The sequence below is a fragment of the Fistularia commersonii genome, chromosome 16 (assembly GCF_037954325.1).
Source record: "Fistularia commersonii isolate RoL2024-O1a breed Wild chromosome 16, RoL_Fcom_v1.0, whole genome shotgun sequence".
Taxonomy (NCBI): domain Eukaryota; kingdom Metazoa; phylum Chordata; class Actinopteri; order Syngnathiformes; family Fistulariidae; genus Fistularia; species Fistularia commersonii.
Window position 1 is genome coordinate 5,791,115 of NC_141299.1, and position 22,091 is coordinate 5,813,205.

At 42.0% G+C, this 22,091-nt stretch overlaps 1 protein-coding gene across 8 annotated transcripts in view; it reads right to left on the reverse strand.

The window, feature by feature from the left end:
• Window positions 1–2,985: 2,985 nt before the first annotated feature.
• The window catches only part of dab1a (DAB adaptor protein 1a), a 76,814-nt gene continuing 57,708 nt past the window's right edge, over window positions 2,986–22,091 (reverse strand). For 2 of the 8 annotated variants that reach the window (XM_086161732.1, XM_086161725.1), the window contains 9 exons: window positions 21,779–21,817; window positions 15,539–15,685; window positions 13,927–13,989; window positions 13,720–13,816; window positions 11,934–12,340; window positions 10,189–10,384; window positions 9,961–10,109; window positions 8,633–8,729; window positions 2,986–5,490 (listed from right to left, as the gene is read on the reverse strand). In XM_086161732.1, the coding sequence (XP_086017858.1) occupies window positions 8,649–8,729; window positions 9,961–10,109; window positions 10,189–10,384; window positions 11,934–12,340; window positions 13,720–13,816; window positions 13,927–13,989; window positions 15,539–15,685; window positions 21,779–21,817 (1,179 nt within the window). In that variant the 3' untranslated portion in view covers window positions 2,986–5,490; window positions 8,633–8,648. Of the gene's footprint in view, window positions 5,491–8,632; window positions 8,730–9,960; window positions 10,110–10,188; window positions 10,385–11,933; window positions 12,341–13,719; window positions 13,817–13,926; window positions 13,990–15,538; window positions 15,686–19,943; window positions 19,998–21,277; window positions 21,341–21,778; window positions 21,818–22,091 lie in introns of all 8 variants that reach the window. The other 6 variants (XM_086161730.1, XM_086161731.1, XM_086161724.1 and 3 more) reach the window with 5 other exon arrangements.

The window sequence follows — 22,091 nt, forward strand, 5'->3', positions numbered from 1 at the left end:
TGGCTCAGCTAACCATTTGGATCGCTCTAAAAGCCCCTACTTTAAAATGTGAAACATTATTGTCTCTGGTAAAATCAAAAAATGTGTTTAATCTCGATACGAGAAACAGGAAGAAATACATTTTTATTTCGAGGGTCATATTTCCTACATCTTGTAATCATTATATGTTACATGCTGAGCTGTCTGGGATCGTTTTGTAGCACAAAACAACTGAGGCGAGACGAAATATATTTTTTTGACAATAAAAACACTGAGAAATGGGACTCAAAATGTAACATGTATTTCCATCTACAATGGCCCCTTTTCTGGAAAATCCCATTCCACTGCAGTTTTCAGACATTTTCCATAAGGAGGATTTCTCACCAAACAAAAAGTCGCATGTAATCTGCTGACAGAGAGGTTGGGGGATTATCCAGTGACCAAGATGTTGTTTCCAGAGCCGCCCAGAGATTTGAGCAGCAGTGTGAAGCAACATACACAGTAGCACTCAAGAAAGTCTGTCTGTGTATGTATGTAAATATCCATCCATCCATCATCTGCCGCTTATACTGTACTCAGGATTGCGGGAGATGCTGGAGCCTATCCCGGCTGTCATCGTGCGAGAGGTGGGGTACACCCGGATTGGTTGCCAGCCAATTGCAGGGCAACATATACAAGCAAACAACCATTTACTCACTCACTCATTCGGGGGACTTTTCCCAATTTTTTTTCCAGTTAACCTGCAGGATGTTTTTGGACTGTGAGTGGAAACCGGAGAACCTGGAGGAAACCAGTGCAGACACGGGGAGAACATGCAAACTCCACACAGAAAGGTCCCCTTGTCAGAAATAACCCAGGGTTCTTTGTGCCGTGAGGCCGAAGCGCTAACCACCGCGCCGCCCATACGTAAATATATGTTTGAATAATTTACGTACAAATGGGATATATACACACGCAGACGCAGTAAATACTAGACTAAATAGGTCAACCCAGGCATCCCGGGAGGTGTGATTTCAAGATCTTGTGGAGAGAATCCTAAACTAAATTATAACAGTTCACGCAAACTGTCAGAGTTCACTGGGTCTGTCTGGCAGATTTCCTCATCCACAACTACCCACCAGGTGGTGATTGGCTCACAGCTCAGCACCTCTTTTAATCTGCACGTTCCAGGCACATGCTTATGGATCCAATGACTATAGCAGCAACAAAGTCTATTATTGATCGTTGACCAAACGTTTGCTGGTTTATGAACAATCTCATGCTCGAAGCTTGTGTTTGTTATGGCCAAGCCATGCAACTGACGTTCATTTAAAAGACATCACTCAGATCAGGTAAGCTCCTCTTCACAATCATCCATATAAAGATTTCCCATTTGTTGCCCACATAAGTGTTGAAGTCTCGCAACAGAGACACGGAGTCACAAGGTGGTGCGCAATCCAAGAAAGGTCCCAGTAACCCCCAAGAAGACCGAATCCTCAGATGGTTTGACATATGAACAGAAACAATTGACAAGAGAGTTCATTCCATCCACATGTAACCTCACATGTATCTGCAGTTCCCTGTTCAGAGGGGTCAACTTCAATACACTGGTGTCAGGAACTTCTAAGTATACCCACATACATGGAGAGCAATTGTAGAAAAGAGTAGGTTATCCTGTATCCAGGAATATGGTTCCAGAGCCTAGGCTCCAGCAGAGTGCCCTGGTCTCAAGGGTGTGATGCCTTGTTTCTCCTTCTATTTAATCAAATTGAAAACAAACTTTTACAACAACCATATGAGTTTTAACATGGCATTTTAAATAAGTGCCCAATAATGACTAATAAGGTACTATTGTGCTGATAGACCACAATAATAAACTGATTAATGATGAATTAGCATAAAAGGAGGTGTTATACCAGGGGTGTCAAACGTACGGCCCACGTGCCAGTGCCAGCCCACCAGGGGGTCAGTTTCAGCCCATGGAATAAAACTACAATTTGAAAAAATACATAAAAATCATGAGCTGCTTTTTTAAAATAAAAATGCAGCTCCTATATTGTCTGCTAGGGGCACACTGTTGAGTTAGTGGTTGGTCAGCAACATGGCACAACACTATGTGACTCAAAACTTACAGCAGATGGCAGCAATGCAGCTTCAGGGTCTGTAACAACATTTTAACTTCTTGTTAAAAATGTACCTGCTTTTCCGTTGGCCCCGATATCCTCATCAGCATGATGCTGTTGTCAAAAAACAGAAAAGTTGACATGGAGTGTAGGGTTTTCCAAGTAAAATGGACCACTTCTCATTTGTTCGTTGAGGTTAATAAGTAACCTGTATGCTTGGTGTGGGTGCAGCAAGATTCGGTGCCACTATGAGACTTGCCATGGCAAATAAAATACAACAAAATGCAAACACAAGAACTGAGGCAAAGTGTTGTTGACATTGCACTTACTTTCCTTAATGAATCTCAGGTTGTTTGTCATCTATTTTTTGAAGGAAGAGTTCATTACATATAAAGATTTATATAATTTACCTATTCTCCCTTACACTAAAACAAAGGAAAAATTTGGACTTAGTGTTAATTCTAGATAATTACGCAATGATTTTACTGGTCCGGCCCCCTTGATATAAAATTCATCCACATATGGCCCCTGGACCAAAATGAGTTTGACATCCCTGTGTTATACCATATTTCTATGTTGGTGAAATTATGTGTTAAGTTCTGTTCTGAAAACCATGAAATTCGATGTGCCGCACATTGGGAAGACCACGCATTTCCAAGGGGAGGAGGGAAACTTTGTACTTGGTTGCTAATAAAGCTTAGGACATCTTTCATAAGTGTAGCAGAATGTGACAGGCCATTAAAGCTGTGTTAAATTACAAGAAAATGCTGTGGCGGTCTTTGCTTCAAATTAAGCACAAAAACATTGAGGGTCACCTCTGGCCTGGCACAAACCATTAAGCTCTCTCACTTGCTCATATGCACACAGAAATCCATAGTAAAATCAATAGACAAATAGATGAATATATTAGTCATTTTGGATGTATTTATTTGGAACAGTAATACATGGTGGAATACGTAAATTAAAAGAGAAAAGAAAAATCATCTAAAAACCCACTGTAGAATGTCATATTGGTAAAGATAAAAATAATGTCTCAATTTACATTTAGAAACCGTTAGCTGAGGTAAAGTTAAAACAGGTCTAGAAATGTTATGCACTCAAACTGCAATGTTTCCCTTTTTATTCGATTTCATCGCTCGTCATCTAGGTGTCAAATCTCGAAATTAATCAGCATCATCAGTCCATAAGAGTTCTCACGTGACATGAAGACTCTGGCCATAAAATAGGAGTTGTAGGCATCACAGTTGGTGTAGTTGTAGAAGAGGTTGCTGCAGTTCCCACAAGACGCTCAACAATGGCAGTTTGGCACCTGACCAACAGATGGACGAATGGGCAGGGGTGGCTCTTTAAGACAACTCCAGGGGACTGGGGGTTGTGAAGATAGTCAGTGCTGCCCAACACCTAAGACTTCAATATGGAAACATAGGTTGTGGCACAAGTAAAGAGTGCTGTGGTGTTAAGGCTATGGCTAACAGAAAGTAGAAATGATCATATCAGAAGAATAACAATCTTAATGGACTAGAGACACTTTGGAGCCTGAAAGATTGTGTATAGGGAGTGTCAGGATTAGTAAGTGTGGCTAAGACAAAGCGCTACAACCTCCATGCACAAGAAGGGGAAAAAAAAAACACGCAGATGAATAAAAGGCAACAAATCATGGTTGGAAAACAGGAGAAAAACACTCAAATAGGTGACAAATTAAAGGAAAGCCAATATAATGTATTGTCATAAGGTGACGGGGTACCACAAACTGTTAGAGCAGGTTCTCTACACTTGAGCATCTACCCTTCTAACAGAGTGTGTGACGCTCCCGGAGCAATAAACACTCCTTTTCTACCAGTCAGTGTTTCCTGTCTCCCACAGATGCTTTGACTGAGACACTTTTGTGTCCTCTAAGGTCTAGAGTTGGTCGCTCTTACTTTTCCTTTAATTTGTCACCCCTATGTATGTTGCTATTGCTTGGGCTAATGTTAAAAATTTGCATAACTGAAGCCTCCCTATTTTATGGCACAGAAGTCCAGTGGAAAAATGGTAATTGTTGTCATTATTTACAAAATGAGTTTGGCAAACCCACGATCAGATGCCTTAAAGCCATGTTGACTCTATAAGTTCTATAGAGCTGACCCCAGCGGCTTGATTGACTTATAAAATAAAAATTCAATTTTTTGAATTTCTTCTTTTTAAATTGGTATTGTACAAAAGCTATAGAGAATGAACAGTTCAATCACAGAATCTGTTTGACTTGCAACATTTCCCTCTCAGGGTCCGTTCCTCAGTTTGTCTGGTCTTCTGAACGAGTCTGTCTGCAAGGAGAGACATTTGGCAATTTACCGTGTGTGTGTATGCACGTTAGAGGGCGAGGAGTGTCTGTTTGCACATGTGCATGTGTGTTTTTGTTCACGACTGAATGTTGGCTGTGTGAACAATGTGTGTGTGTGTGTGTGTGTGTGTGTGTGTGTGTGTGTGTGTGTGTGTGTGTGTGTGTGTGTCTAGTCTGTGAGTGAGGAGCTCCCAGAGAGTCTGTTTCTGCATAGTGATCCAGCAGACACTCACAAATGAGGGAAACCAACCTGTGATCCCAGTAATGGACTGTACCTGATGGGCCCGTAAGAGTCTGGCTCCACCTCTGGGATCTCCTTGCTACAGATACAGATTCTATCCACTAAAACCAAAGATGATCATTCTAATCCGGATGAACGTACGTGTTGGTGTTTGTCGGAGACGTGGAGGCACTGCTTGTTTCAGTCCCTCCTAGCAGCACAGTCTACCCAGACACAGGAGGCAGAAGGAAAAGTGTAAAAGCAAGGGAAGGAGGAAAGAGGGCAGAAGGACGGTAGCAGGTTTCGTCTGTAAGGCTGGGTGTGAGTCACTAGAGGGAGAAGGGAGGAGAAGACGGTGCAGTGGAGGGAGAACTGGATCCATCTCGGTGATTAATATCCCTCCTGACTGGAGTGAATGACCGAGAGAACTCTCTTCTCTCAGGAGGAGAAATGGTTTCAAAAAGGAGGAAGAGAGTAGGTGGAGGAGGAGGAGGAGGAGGGTAGAATGGGCGTAAAGGCTCCGCCTGGGAGGGTTTTTATCCGGAGAAGAAGGAGTCGGCCCGCCAGGAAGATATGCCAGACTGTCTATCTCTCTGACATATACACACAGACATACAAAGGGGAATACCCATGTTCTCTCTCTTTCTCAGTTTCTCCCTCTCTCGCTCTCTCTCTCTCGCTCTCTCTCTGTCACTCTCTCACTCTCTCACACTCTCTCGCGCGCACACACACACACACACACACACACACACACACACACACTACTCCTTTCTCTGGTTTCTCTGCCTCGCAGTGCTGGTCAGGTCTGTTTTCCTGTGCGTCTATTTTTTCCCTTTGTTGATCTGGGCGTAGAGAGGGTCCTTCTCCTTCTGTGCATAAGAAAGAAGAAGGGAAGCAATTATCAGTTATTTCTTTTCTACATTATGAAATCCTTGCTGGACCTAGTGTCTCACTTCTAGCATTCATTTGAGTGTTTTAAAGAAATGGCTTAACTTAATGATTCATTCATTCAATAACTGGCAAGCACTGGCAGACAAGAGTCAACCCTGCAGGGGTTTGTCTGTTAGTGCACCAAACATCACCAGCAGGCGGCAGTAGCACATCGGTCTGTAAAAGGCCAATTATTTACCCTTTCAGGTCGTTCAGAGCCTTCAGTAAAACCTCAACCCTCACACAGGAAACCTTGCGTTTCATGCCTGAATAATTGTTTGAGTGTGTCATTCTGTGCGCACATGCATATTCTCTCCCACTCCAGGCTCCCTCCAGGGCTAGTATGAATCACAGATATAAACTAGCGTTTTGAAAGACCAGTTATGAGTCATCACGTCTGCATTTCTCTCCAACTGAGCCGGAGGACAACAGTGGATGATGGAACACCCTGCAGTCAGAGTGCTGAGCCCACTGCAGTCCGTCGCAATGGGCCCATTATTGTACACATAATCAAAGTCAGCCATTCAATCTGGTGTTCAGACAACTTGATTGGAGATGACTGTCTGGTTTATTATATGGACTTCTCTCAATCAGCAGGGAGAAAAGGTTTCAAATTTTGGGTCGACCATGAGCCCCCATACAAGAATGTGTTGCACCTGATGAATTTTATCTGATGAAACCTTGACAGGAATGAATGTGAGGACTGAAGAGTCAAAAATGCACCTGATGTGATCAGACATTCTCCTTGACCTTAAGATATCTAATATTGTAGTCCTGAAACTCTAACGGGCTGCATAAAATTAAAATTCAGGCATATATTGTTGTAGCATCTGGCGATGACAACATTCTCAAGAATAATATGGTAACACTGAGGCATACTGTATGACCTTACTTTCACAACACAGAGTAAAGAAGGGAGGGAAGTTGGGTTCTGTAAAAGAATTTCTGATGAATCTGTTGAATGTCCATTGTTTAGGACCAAATATAATTGTGTTAGTATTTTCACGCAAATCAAGAGAGGCTTAGACTATACCTGGATAACCATCTCTTTGTATCTTGCGGCAAATTATCACCGATTGAAATACAGAAGCTTTGGACTCAAAATCCCAGCAGGCACTCCGATCAAATACAACCTCAATACATTTCGTCTTTTGCTTTTTTTTTTTGCACACGTTTGGATCTTTTTAGAACAATGTGGCTAAGTCTGGGAACAATACTTTGGATCCCAGAGCACAGAATTGGGATTGTTGCGCTAGGCTGAGGCAGGACAGTCAGCAGAAAGTATCTGCCAGCAGCCCTGAGAGAGGTGACAAAGAGGCTGAGACAAGCAGTGACAGCAAACGCACACTGCTCAGCCACTGCACCAGAGCCGCTCTGCAGTGTCACCCTGCATCATCTAACTGCCGCTGCCAACTGGGGGTGCTTCAGCTCTATCAAACCCAGCCCGGAGAAGGAAGGGGGGTGGCTGGAGGTATGGATGTGCTGGTGCAGCATCAGCCGGAAGGCCTGGGTGTTATATATGTGGACGTTTGTATGTGAGTGTGTGTGTGTGTGTGTGCGCGTATTTTAGCGAGCGGGCTGGAGGGGAAATGTGTGGTTGCTCATTGAGCCATGGAAGCAGGCCATTTCATGGCTGACACTTGGGGAGCGCTCTCTCCAAGTGTCATGCACATGATGAGACTGCACAAGAAAGAACACTTACACTCTCACTAGCACGAACATGTGTCTTTGGGACCTACAAAGTTCGAGGAGTATTAGTCGGCCAAGCCAAGCACAAATACACATTCACAAACACACACATTTTACACGTTGTTTTTCCGGTATCACTTACAGGTGCACCTTAGTCTGGGGAATACATCTACCTAATATGCACATAGAAGATCTCTAAAGTTGATGTGACTGAACAATGAAACACTATATGGGAGCAACGTCATTTGACTAAGACCAAAGCAGTACGTCCGAGAAAAAGAGAAATGCAAAGCCTCTGGCCAAAAGAGTCGAGAGCCAGTTTCAATTCTCAGAAGTCCCCAATCCATTCTTTCACTTAAGACGGGTAACCACCTGCTGGCCTGCAGCTTTCATACTGTCTGAATACGAGAACGGGGGCCAGAAGGGGAGGGAAGCTCAGCCTCCCTTAAGTAGGGAGGAAATAGGAGAATTCTGGAGATTTAATTAATGCCAATTATGAGGGGGTAGTCATTAATCTTGGCAGGATAGTATTAGCTGATGAAAACAAAACCATTATACTTTTCCCTGTGTGAGTGCCAACAGCTATCATTAAGGAGCCACAGTCAGGAATCATGTGGGTGAGGACACTGGGTAGGGAGCCAGAGATCAGACTGACTCTGCATGTATGACTGTGTGTGTGTGTGTGTGTGTGTGTGTGTGTGTGTGTGTGTATTTCTGTTTACTTGTGTCTTGCTGGCTAAGATTGAGAGCAAACTTTATATTGATGTTACAAGTTTCTTAAAAGAAATATGCATTATGTTATGGGTAATGGAGTGAAATGCAAAAAAGGAAACAATATGGTTCCATGCACTCACTTTCACATTATGAAATACATATCATTGATAAACTTAATAGTGTTCAACATTATAACATGCCTTATTTACAGGATATTAACATTAACCCTTAACATCCATGATCTGCACATTGCAGACAATATTGTCAGATCCGAGAGGGCATCCTGCTCACTGACTTGCGCAGTTTCTGATTGGCTGTCACACACAACAGCTTTTATAGTGTGATATATAAACGCCATAAAAAGACAACACAAGGAGAGTGCAGAGAGCTATGGCCATTTTGAACACCACTGATGGTTTTGTTTCAAAAACCCGCATGTGATGTTTACTCATGACCTACAGATATGTTTACAAGGAATTACAAAAATCACAACAGACACATTTAAACACAAGCAAAGTCTCATAAATTCAAAATCATGCACGTGATGAAAAATGGACCTTGAATCGCATGTCGTCTTTTGAACATGTACGCTGTGAGCGATTTGAAAGATTAAACAGAAAGTGGCAAGGAGGTGAAGGAGTAGGAGTCAGAAGAGGAAGGGAAGAGATAAGTACCTACCAAGCCCTGCTGCTATCTAGCTCCCAGCCTCTGGACTGGCCTGGTCTGGGCTGGGCTCTGCTGTCTCACTGGGGCAGGGCGACCCAGAGCCACACCCCTAAACAGGAAAGAAGGGGAAGCAGGAAAGAATGGTAGAGAAAACAGCTCAAGGAGGCAAGGAATAGGATTTAAGCGACAGGGCGGAAGGAGCGAGAGAAAAGAAAACCTGGAAAAAAAGACTGCAGGATTGGTAAAAACTACAAGAGGGGATGTGCGTTTGAAGAAAAGACAGAAAAAAAGATGTCCATTCTCTCTTGTATCACCGCATGGCTTCCTCATCAAGTCATTTGTGAATGTACACAAAAACAGCAATACATATGCAAACTAACTGTCGATAACTAAAAGGCATGAGTTTTTACTCCATTAAATGCTTGTTTTTTTTGCTTTTTTTCAAAGTACCAGCTTTTTACATCTTGCCTTGCAGCATTGGCGATATTCCTGCCCTCACTCCATCTGTACTTCTGGCTTTATAACCTTTTCACTGCAGTCACTCACTCACTGCCGACCACCCATGTACATTTCTTTGTGTTGTGTAACGCTTCTTGATGTTATTCAGGCTCGGTGACATTTTCAGCAGGGTGAGTGCCCACCATTCTCTCAATAATAGCTGGATTGGAGGCTATAAGCAATGCTTCACACCTGGGTAGTGAGTAGCAGGAAAATAAAACAGAGAGAAAAGAATACTTGAAAGAAACAGAATAAGTAGAGAAAAAAAAGGGGAAATGTAAAGGAAAGTTTTACTACTTGGAAGGTCATGCATTCTACCCTGGTGTTCCCCTTGACTAAAACTGGTTCTTCTTTCAAATAAGTATTAAATGCCCCATGAAAAAGAGTTGGGCCGCTTGCCCCCCGATCTCACCAGAGATGAGCTTGTTCATATAGATATGATGTATGGATGCTTCTAGGCTGATATTAATAACAGCTTAATGATGTCTTAGACAATTCCAACAGCTAATTTAATGCTATGTTGACCATGATCTCTCTCACTCTCACACACGCAAACACACACAATTCCTCTTGGTCAAACAGAAACATACGCTTAGTGTGTGTGTGCTTGCACACACTCACACAACACTGTCAGCCCTTTAATCAGCCAGAGTGATTAACTGGCCCACCAACACTACAACGCTGGCTATTCATCAGCAGACACGGATGGTGACAACACTTGGCGCAGGTTGGAGTGGCATGAAAAGTGTGTTACTAAACGCATACACTTGATTTATCTCACAAATCTGTCTCTAATTCTAATACACACACACAGACGCGCCGACGACTCGATGCAGACTTACAGCATCCTCCTCCCCACTGCGACTAGGGCTGCCTTCTGCTTCCCCGAACGAGTCGTCGGTGGGGGGGTCTGTGGCGTCAGTGGGTGGGTCACTGATATGGGAAGCTGAGGACTTGGAGGGAGAGCTCTGCCTCGGAACTGGCGTGGGCGCTGCAGGCGGAGAAAAGCTGAGTCACGCAGAGCTAAAGGACAGATATGTGGTATTGCAGAAAGAATTTCAAACGCGTACGTGAGTTGGTGGATGGTGTTGTTGAGGTGACTGGTGTCAGATTCATTTGGGAAATGTCAAAGTCATCACAGTCATCCGTGTCCTGGGCCGTGCCTACGCGGCTGAAGTAAGTGCTGAATGCCTCTGAGGTTCCTGCTAAGCCGGGCTGTTCTCCCTTCTTTGATGGCATAGCTGGAGGCTTTGCCAGCTGAAAATCCTAAAAGGGGGGAGGGGGAGACATTAGTCAGACGGACATTCTTCATTCCTATTTTCGCTCTTGACCTAAGCCTTGGCAAACTATTACTCCCTTGGGGGTCACTGTTAAGTTTATCCCGTGGACCAAAATTGGTCTCCCTTTAGGGTTGCTGGTTAAGATAAGGTTAAGCCTTAGTTTTGGTTTCTGTAAGGGTTTAGTCGGACTATCTGCTAGGTAATTAGCCCCTAGCTGGATTTGACAGTGTTTTGTCACCCTACACCTGTCCATTTTGGTAAAAACTCGTCTGCAATTGCCTGGGAGCTACTTCAGTGATATGAACGATTTACATTCCGGCACTGGATCTCAGAATGAAGCCTTGTCTCTGTGACGGTTTATGTAAATTATAAAGGTAAAATCATTTAAGACCCTGAAACCTGGGTGTTGTACTGCTAACATTACTATCACCACTTCCACCATTATTACCACAACCACTATTAATGAAATAATAATAATCTTGCTTAATACTGAATACTTTCCATTGTTTTGAAAATGTGTTCATAAATTTGCATCAAGATAAACGGATTAGTGCTGCACAGGAAGTGAACTAAGCTTGGGGAAGTAAAGATATTTGCCCAATTTTTTCCACTTTCATGAAAGTATATTTGAATTATGATATCTATATTTTAGTTGCCATAGGATTATTTACTCAATTATAGTGCTTTGCATAACTGGTAATGCTGCATACGCAACATGGTATTTGACAGCTTGGTCTAGTGTGGAATGGTCTGTTACAATTACCTTTATTTCCTAATATGATACTGAATCCCTTCAATATTTATTGATGCAAAAAAGGCCTCGACACATAGAATGGTGGAAAACAAGGACTCGCGCAACATAATTTCTTCCCTGCAGATTGGATTCATGCTGCAGGTTCAGTTTTATATTAATTTTTATTGTTATCCTTTTTTCAATTTCATATATTTATTTCATGGCTCTTACAAACTGACAAATTTAGTGATGCATCTCCAGTCACTTGCACTGCAGCATTGAGTATCTTTATGAAAAAGAGATTGAAAAAGAAAATTCTGCATTTCAAAAGATTACCTTTTAGACATGGTATTTTTGCATTAGAAATTGCACATTTTTATTACATATCTTATATTATTCATTTATGTATTCATTATTAATATAAGGTAATTTGATTCCTGGATAATATAATTAATTTTAAATGGATTTTGATTCCCATGTAGTCTCCATTTAATTTAATGTATATTGCGAACATGTTCTTTGTTTTAAAGCATTTTTAGCTTTGTTTCTCATATGAAAGAGTCCCTGCAAGTAAAGCTGATTATTATTATTATAATTATTATTAATACTGTTATTTTTAGCTCCTTATGCATCACTGTACTGCACCATGTTTTTTATTGCATGCAATAACATCATTATGCACAGTAAAGTCACTGTAAGTCCACGGCTTCCTTCAAGCAATCTGTTTTCAACATGTCTATGTCGCATATAAGTCATTTAGCTCTTTTTCATCTTTGCAGTCTTATATATAATATCCCCCTACCTTGAATATCTCCTTGCTCATCTTCTTTGCCCGCTCCCCATGTTGCGGACTTGATGATGCTGAAGGAGAGGTAGCTGAAGCACTTGCTCCTGCACCTGAATGGGTCTCACCTGCTGGAGTCACAGTCGTGACAGGGGTGAGAGTCTGGAACATGGTGGCGGGCAGAGTGCCAACAGGTTGTGCAGGGAGGTAGGCTGTGGGGGGGAAGGCTCCGGCCGCCATGGCCGCCCACTGTTGCTGGGTGGCAGGAAAGATATTGGCCTGGCCCCAAATGAGCGGCTGGCCACCGGGGAGCACCTGGGCTACGGGACCCAGAGGAGACTGGACCCCAAAGGCCAGTGGGGTTTGGGCTGCAAATGCCTGCTGGGACCAGTGTCCAGGGGGTACTGCTCCCATTGTCACATAACCTAAAGGTCAGATGTGAGAGGTACAATAATGACATAGTAAATACGTTATTGATAATGTCACTCGGAAATACAAGAAGAAAAACCGATGAAAGCATCCGATGTGTCTGCAACTCTACATTTCCTCCACGAACAAACAAACAGATAATAACCCATGCATCAACAGAGAATGCTGCCCTACCTTTGCCTCTAACTAATGGCTGTCTCTTAATGGTTGCGGTGAAGTATCCTAATTACCTCTAGAGTGAGGCAGAGCCATTATGAAAAGGCAGGTCTCAACACACACTCATTAAAATCACCGAAACTCATCAGTAGAAGCCTTTCTATCGTACGCTGCCAGTTTCTCCTCTCGGGTCTCTAGTTGCTCTCTGCAGCAAAGAAAGCTGACGTTGAACCTTGTCGCCCTGATTTACTGACATATGCAGAGAGAGGAGGTGAGGAGACACAAAGAGGTGAGACCACAGCAACATATAATTCGGAAACGTATAGTGCATACTGAGGAGTCAGTACAGCCATCTCATTTGAAATCTACAATCCTCTGACCACAGCAGTTGCCTCGGCTGCAGGTAAATCAGCAGTATTTTAAGTAGCTAGCTAATGATGCGTTTAATATTCAATACACAGTTTTCTTGCCGCCATCACAACCCGTCCCTTTCTTGTGTTCTTCCAGCCTCTGTCTCTTGAAAAAATCCATTCAGTTAAACCCCCCCTCGATGTCAGTTTTGTCGTTTTATACTAAACAAACTAAAGCTGGCATAATGCAGCCCCAGAGAGTGGTTTCAGAACACTGCCAAATGAGGGTTAATAGATTTTCACATGGGCACATAAATGAGGGTGTTACAGAGCTACCTAAAATTTGGGAAGAACAATCATTGCGGTATCCTTTTTTGCGACCGAAATTGCAACATTAAACAATTTCCACCATTACATGTTTTTATTTCTCCGTATTGTACATTTGCACATCTACGTTTTTTGTGGCTTGTATGAAATGGAGTATTGTGAAGGCGTCTAATCCAAAACAAATCCTTCATGATTTTCTTAGGGACTGATCGTGGTTAGTGTTTGGATAAGCACCGACATTTGTTTGTGCAACTAAAATCTATAATCGATTCAAATCAGGATGTGACAATGATGGCAGCAACTACTGTGACTTAAAACAGCCTTGTCCCTCCATGCTATTCCTCACTTTAGACATGTCAATCTGGCTTCGTGAGAACAAGCGGTGAGACAAACAAGCACGTAACATTCCAGACATTAAAAAGGGCTTGTGAATCTTCTGACAATCCAGTTCCTCTGTCACCTGTTCCCTGACTCTCTTTATGTTTGTTTCCCATTTGCTTGCAGCAGTGGTCTATTGAAGCAGAAAATGAACAAGTTCCTACCTGAGGGTACAGACGCAGGATTGAAGGGAGAAAACAGTTCAGTTGGAGGCTGAAGTCCCTGTGATGGGTCGAGGTTGTTTGCAGGAGAGGCGGGAGTCTTAAAAGTAGTGGTAAGAGGTCAAGAGGAAAGGAAGACAGGAGGTGGATGTAGTGTCAGAATTCATAAAAATGTAAATTACAAACAACGTTTCTATGAAAGCTACTCACTGATGGAGAGGTTATGTCAGGAGGCGTGGACATGTCTCCAAAAATCTGTAATTGGTTGATATTCTGAGAATCACAGACAATACACACTTGCAGTCAGGTAAAATGGCAACAGTGCATTGCTACAAATGCTGTCAGTTAACATTCCAGTGCAACATGCATCACAGACTGCATGCGACACAAAACTTTGTGGCACCTACCCGAGTACTGTGGCAGGAACACGAGAGGAAACAGAGAGGTGAGGAGAGATGGGATAATGAGATGAAATGATTATGATGATATACCTACCACAAGTTATCACACTATTTGTCATCGGATCAGATGGAGACATTTTCCATCAGTTGACCCTAAAATGGACTTTCAGATGCCCCCAGCACTTTTATCGTACCAGCATGGGTGAGTCATTAACATTCTCCAATTGTTTTGAGCCTCAAGGAATAAATTATCAAAGACAGCAGCCTGTCTATTTGATCTGAATTTGTTCTGTATCATTGTTTCTTTTCACAGTTTCCTTTTCCTTTAGTATCTCCCCCTTTTTGCACATTAATAATATCTTAAGGCCAGAGCTGAGTGAAAGACACTATTTTTAGTTATAAAGGAATTTATGCCTTGAATACATGGTCAGAGATTTGCATAAATTGTGGATGCATATAATTTCTTTAGAGATAATGAATGTTCTTAGAATATCTTCTTTCTCATAGGTCACAAAGACCACAAGCTTCTTTTCACATCTATCAGAAAATGGATCTGTGTGCATGGTGTTTTACCATTATGGGTCTAGTTGGCAATGTAAGATATTTTACAAAAAGAAGAGGGCTGCAAATTCTTGCAGAGGTGATAAAGATTGCTCCCCAAGATGAAAAGTGAGATATCCAAGATACCCAAGTGGTGCAGTGCATGATAACAGTATCCATGGGATTAAATCCACAAAATAAATTGAAGAAAGGCTTCCTCTTTTCCTACAATCCAATAAATTCTCATGGACATCTCTAAAAGCTACAGTGCAGCATACCTTTAGTCAATAATACACAGCCTTTGCTAATATTCCTTAACCAAGAAAAATGCCAGTGAAGCTTGTGAACTACGCTGGAAGGTAGACATTTATAGACCTCTGTCCACATTCAGTTCAGTCATGCAACTTTTCTTCTTTCATAGGAGCTCGGCTGTAGTGGCTATCAGAATACTTTATGATCTGCTGTTTGACAGGGTGTTCAGCCTCCACCTGGAACGGTCAGGGTGTTTTTTTTTTTCTTTCAAGATAGTGTACAATGTTTCTCTCTGACATGCATACACATCCAGTTGTCAACACATGGGTGCACCCATAGCTGTAGTTCTCAGTTCCGCACTTGCCCTCTACTTAGTTACTATGACAACAGCAAACTTGCATGTTTTATTCATAAATGAAAAGGGTCAACTGTGGGGAGGTGACTTTTAACTAAAGAAACACGAGCGTCATAAGGAAGATTTTCTTTTTTTTTTTTTTTTTTTTTTTATGTGGACTGACAAGTGAGCCCCAAGGCAGTATTCATCTTCATAGAGCCGTTAAAACCATAATTTGGCTGACCAATTATTACAAGACCACTTTGCTTTGCTGTACATGCACATAACACCTTACCTCAGACACACATTCCAGGTTTAAGTCTATGAGATCTCCCACTGCTGGTTGCTGCTTCTCTGGTTGTGGAGTATTTTCTTGTTGGAGGGGTTGATCATGATAATGATGGTTTTGATGGTAATGATTGGGGGTGTTTTGATGTCCGTTCTGCAAACACAACCCCAGTGTTAGATGGCAGGTGGGATGAAAATGTTCTCACACACAAGCAGATTAAGTTGTTGTCCCACACACACACACACACACACACACACTCGGAGAGAAAGCGGACGGGGTTCTGTGAAATGAGTCCTATTTCAGTGGGCGATGCGATGGTCTGCAGGAGTTCCAATCACTAACCTGTACCCCGATCCAACCCCCAGTAAACACACAGAAAGGTGCTTAATGTCAGTTTTAGAGACCAAGTTAATATTTAAAGATAGTAGAAGATCATCTGTGCCTCTGACCTAGAATACAACTCAAAGCTCGAATTTAAACTCCTTTGTGTTTCTGTTTAACCTGCTGCCTTGTATTAGTAACCACAGCTTGAGACAGATTGACAGGCACCCTGATCCCTGAGGTTTTTATTTTTGTGTTTACACACCAGATTAGCTAATGCTGATTTAAGATTTCAAACCTTTTTTTTGGTTTTAACAGACTTCATGAACAAACAGCGATGACTGGGGTAGAAAGGTGTCATATCTAATAAATGATTATGACTCTCAATTTCCGAATGCATTTGATGTTTCTGAATATACCTCTTAAATCTAATTTTCTTAAAATTTGCTCAGTGTCATTGAAGGCTTTTGCCTACAGTGGTCAAGTGGAATAACGTGGTGATTAGTCAGGGAAAGCTTGCAAAGGTAATGTAACTTTAATTCTATTCAAGTAAAAAGTAGAACCATTATTATTTAAACCTTGGTGATGTGGCGGTAAAGACTTCTGTTAAAGCAAGGGGGTTGTTGGTTGGAGTGAACAAGAGCATCTAATTATATTTACCATAGTATACAATATATTTTATACTACATACAGACCATGTGCAGTTTGAGCCCCCCCATACCCCGGGCACCCTGTGTGCAAGTTAAATGGTGTAGATAATGCATTAATGACCAATTAATGAACACACATTGCATGATACTAATCACCCCATTATGCATACATTATGTGTTAAGATACTTTAAGATAATTTTCTTTGTCTCTTTCAGCATCTTTTATTTATTTGGATGCCCGGATCAGGCTTTTATAACATTGTTTTTTTCAATATGCTTTTTTTATGTTAACAGATCCTTCCTGGAACATCTCAGGCTGTAATTCTTTATCGTCCCCCCAACCCTCTCTATTTTTCCTTGCCAATTATCCAACTATGTCCATTCTATGCTCTTGCCATGTCTATGTTACGCTTGCCCAGCCCTTTATCTTTATGAGTGCAGCCACCACCTATCAATTAGGCATCTCCAGGGAAATAGTAATTACCTCCACACATGTGTTCTGCATACAATTTATGCAGCGCCATTAATTAATGGCACCTTGCTGATCCCCTGCTGAGTGACCAAACACACTGCTTCACTGTCACATGCAAATATTATAAAAAAAAAAATAGTTAAAAAATTACAAGGTGACAAGGACACACAGTTCTGGGGAAAACAGCCTTATAATGTTAATGTATCTGTCTTGCACTATTTGTATTTGTTCAATAAATCAATCTCTCTCTTTTCCTCAACTCACACAAAAACACACGCAACCAACGTATATACTTAATAGGCTATTTTCCATTTAACCTTCATTTAAACCCGGATGGTTGACCAATTAAGGAAGAGATTTGATGATTAAATTCAATTTAAGAGGGACGGTATGATGAGTATATCAGGGCACGCGCCAGGGTTTAAGAAGACTTGAGGACAAACCACGCAGACCTCGTTATACCGGAGGTGTTTGTTGATTCAACCGTTTCAGTTCTTAAAGGGTCAAGGGCTCAGCGGATTGAAATGGCCTTTTGTGTGTGGGTGCATCTTTGTGTGTGTTTTATTGATCTGTCATTGCTTAAGAAGGTGACGGAGTAAATAAAAAAGAGATTGCTATAGACTGGAGGTAGTGTCTGCTGCTGTTAACATTTCATCTCATTTGTGGCATGTCCACACACAGCAATGATCCCATCCCATGCTGGTGTCCTCTATCAATCACAGAAAATTAAATAAACACTAAATCCACACTAAAGAACAGTGTTTAGAGCTTTAATGCTAGCAGTTATCATTGGTATCATCATATTTCCAATGATTGCACTGCTGGAAATAGTAAGGCTGATACGTGATTTATAAGATAAATGCCGGTATAGATCTTCAGAGGTTTTAAGATTTGCCCAGTGACATATAAATGTGAGTTGTGAAAAACCTTACTTTCCAGAACATTTTTCTGTTTAAAGTAGCCCAACAGTTTTGGGTTTTCCTTCATAGGCCAATTACATCATGCAAGAAATAGTCTGTTTCGCAAATCTTTGCTAAAATTCAATTCCAAAAAGAAGTGTGTTCTTCATATTTCTGCTCTAACAAAAACCCACTATATTTTAATGCTAAAACTGAGGTATGCGCTATATAATTTATTTTTCAGCACCTTTATACCATCAAGACAGAAGTTAGTTTTTAATACTGAGGTGCAGTATTAGAATAGCATACAACCACAATGATTGTGGGTGTTGTGTGTGTGTGTGTGTGTGTGTGTGTGTGTGTGTGTGTGTGTGTGGAGGAAAATATGATATGCTGGCCTGGTTTAAATATTTTAGGTTTTTATAACTCTGGCCAAAGTCTGCAAGAGGTGATTTTATAGATTCAGGCAAAATTCCCACAATGGCACACCCATCTCACACCCCTGCATTTACTCCACAAAAAAATTCAGCAAATCATTAATAGGACAATATAAGTCTTTGACTGGGCTGTATTGGTTCTTTGTAATGAGCTGAGCTGCTCTCTAGTTTCAACACAGTATTAACATTTTCCATTTGTGTGCGTGTGTGTGTAAAATGACAAGTTTGTGTGATCAAAAATTCTCGTATTCTCCTTGACGATGCAAAAGTTTTTATGACCCATTTCTAGTTCTTTGATTTCCGTATCAAAGGTACTGCCTCGATTTCAGCATTAAGCCAATAAGACTTGAATTTGTCAAATTTAAACAAGAATGGGCAACAACAACATAGAAATATTGGATTTGTTCTCAGCCTGAGATCTGCCAGTGCAGAGGCAATCCAAATAGCAGCATGTGTTGAGGGGATGGATGAGGAGAGAGCAGATATACTATGGTTCCTTTAAGCCTCTTACCAAAGCTAGGGATAAGAAATAGCCAGAAAATTGTAGGACTGACTCCCAGCCTACCAAAATTCATAGAGAGGGAATCAGTCTGCTAGTAGTGATGAGGGGGAGTCCAGTTTAGCGGTTTAAGAAATTTTCTAGATTGAAATTCCTACTGTGATGGCGGGCACTGAATGGACAGAGGGAGGACTGAGCGACAGGTATCAATATGGAATGATGTGCTGAAACGCTTAATTCACACAAATGCACATAAACTCTTACAACCTCACAGCAGCACACAGACACAAGGGAAAGCAGCCTGCTTATTATGACTTTAGAGATTTTAGCAGATTAAACCGGGCAGCAATATAACTACCATCTTTATAGGCAGATAAAGAGCAGTGGAGTTATAGCTGCCGCAGCCTGACAGTGGCCAAGGTCATCTTTCATTATGACCACTGGCGCCGGAAGCCAATAACCAGGACAACAAGATTTATGCCGCACACAAATACTGTACATATACAAACTGTGATATAGATTTTCAATGAAACTTGTTTGCATGAATAGGTTGAAAAATAGTTCATCCCGAGATGTAAATTCAAAAATCCCATCTCATGCATATTCACATTTAGATGTGTACATTTGATATCCATAATAAAAACATATTTGAATAATAATCACATGTATCTTCTATGCAATCTGGGCAAAAGGTCATGCAAGTTTCCACCGGAGTAATCACTGGCAAACCACAGCCAGGCATGCTTAACAGACACAACACACATACATACAGAGTATGTCATGTAACCATACGGACCAGGCACCACGGAGCACAAGGAGAACGACACCAGGCACCACAACTAGCACAAACAGCAGAGTTGCACAGCACACTGCACAAGGCACTGGGTCCCAGCAAACCTCTCAGGGCAAATAACAGACACACTGCTTCACTTTGTGTGTCACTTCACAGGATGTAAGATGTGGCGCAGTACAATCGGGGCAAAATTAGAGCTTCCAGAAGAAGACTGACAAAACAAAAGACAGACTTTATATTGAGGCGGGTGAAGATAATGGTTGAAGAGCTGAGAGGTTTGACTGAGGAGGGGAGGCAGGCTGGAGGGTAGTGGGACATGGGCAAACACAGTGTCACTCACTGGGTGTCGCTTTGGGACATCATAGACACCTTCCTTCTGCTGACTGGTGGGAACCTACACAATTGGCCAATAAAACAGCCAAAACAGCCTGTTACCTCTGGATTAAGCAAACAATCAAACAGTCTTTACACATCACCATCACAACACTAATACCCTGGAACCTGGCTCCCTTGGAATAAAATCAATCACCGGTCGCGTGAGCGTGCATGTGTGTGTACATGGGAATGTCCCCTCGCACCTGTTCTGATAATCGGAATTAAAATCTGTGAAGTGAGAACTCAACTGCTAAGCTAATCAGTAGGTATTGGCCTATAGTGATGGTATTTCTTTCTTGTGCTCTGATTGCATAAGGCTGCTTATCGTGACCATTGACATGTAATAACTCAAATTGTCACGCACACGGTGAAATGTAATATCTCTGTCACACAGGCTGATATATTTGACAGCGCGTGGAATGAGAAGAAACAATGAGGACTCAGCAATGAGCAATACTGGTATCTACCTTATAAATCCTAGCATCCCTACAGTTTGGTTTCTTTATTCAAACTGTGCATTAAAGGAATAATCGCACTCATGAATGACAATATCTATCCATCGGAACGGGAGTAATTTTTCTCCTGCACTCAACGCTTTGTTTACTTCTTCAACATCTTTATTTCCAAGCTGCCATCTTTTGTCGTATATTGCTTCCTCTGTGGATGTAGGCCGGCGGGGACTCGCGTTTCTCACGGCTGAAGTATTTGCCTGTATCGTCTGTATATGAACGCGTGCATACATTGCTTCTGTACGTGTATGTTTCTGCATGCAACAAAACGCTCTTTATTTTCAATCCACTGTATTTAAAGATCAAACGAATGACTGGTGATTAATCTTTATTTCCCTTCACTGTCTTTCATCTCATCAGGAAAAGAGGGAAGGCCACACAGGCCACAAATAACCTCCACATCCCCTCCGCGCAGCCTGTACCCTCCCCCTCTTCATCCCGTGGAGGCCTACCCACATATCTGAGGGGAGCACCCAGGGGACGGCTCATGTCCCTGGGGTAGATATCTTTAGTGTGCTGGCTGGTTGTTTGCCTATGATTTCCCAAGTCTTTCATTCTCTGTGCCTTTATGTTGAAAAGAAGTAATTCATTTCACAAGCAATCCATGATATAGTTATCCCATTAAACACTGATGTGGTGAGTATCTTTTGGCCAGCATACCTAAGATTAAGCCTCTTTCACGTCGAATCCTTCAAAGGGCTTCTGGGTCTTGGCCTCACCACAGTAAGTATACTTTACAGCTTTCTACAAGATGATGAGTGACACAAGCGAAAATGGTGCTTGTGAGTACCTGATAAATGCCCTCTTCCGATGGGTCACGGATGGGCTCGTGTCCCGCCTCAAATACAATGTACTACAACATCAGCAGCACAGGAAAGACAAGGAAAGAGTAAGAGAGAAATTGAAAAAAGAAAGAAATCCAGAGAAAAGCAGTGAAGCTGCAGAGGTGATTAGCATTGTCAATTCAGGTCTTATTAAAAAGCAGCTGAGGAAAAGATGGCAATGACAGTTAAAGGAGAATTTAGCAGCAACAACTCCCCAAGAATGGATAGGTCTTTTGGAAACACATGCACCCAAACTGGCAGACATGCACACAAACACAAAAGGTTGGATAATCCCAAATACACTGGTATATGTCCAAATATCTGACACCCCAAACTGTGCGTCTGCTCTTTCCACACTGCCCCACTGCACCCAAAAAAGGGAGCCGTCTCCCCACAGTGCACACACAAAGGAGCAAGCTGAGGGGTGGTGAAGCTGAAAGCAGTAGCGTGATTGCTGGAGAAGTTACCTGGTACACTGGGTCCTCTAGATCCTCCTCCAGTATTGTCTGCAGATGAAAGCGTAAGGAAAGACAGGGGAGAGATCAAACAGAAGAAAAAAGGAAAGAGGAGAGAGGGAAGAGGCGGAGGGTTAAGTCAGTGGAGTAGAAATTGTAGGCAGACATGGCAAGAAACAGCAGTTTTCCAGCATTTGGATGATTATTTCAGAATCATTGGAAAAAGCGGGAGCCAGCTAAAGAGAAATAAACCAGCAAAGATAAAGAGAGGAGGAGCAGAGGGTAGTGAAATACTCACAACGGGCAGTGAAAAAACTTAGGTTTC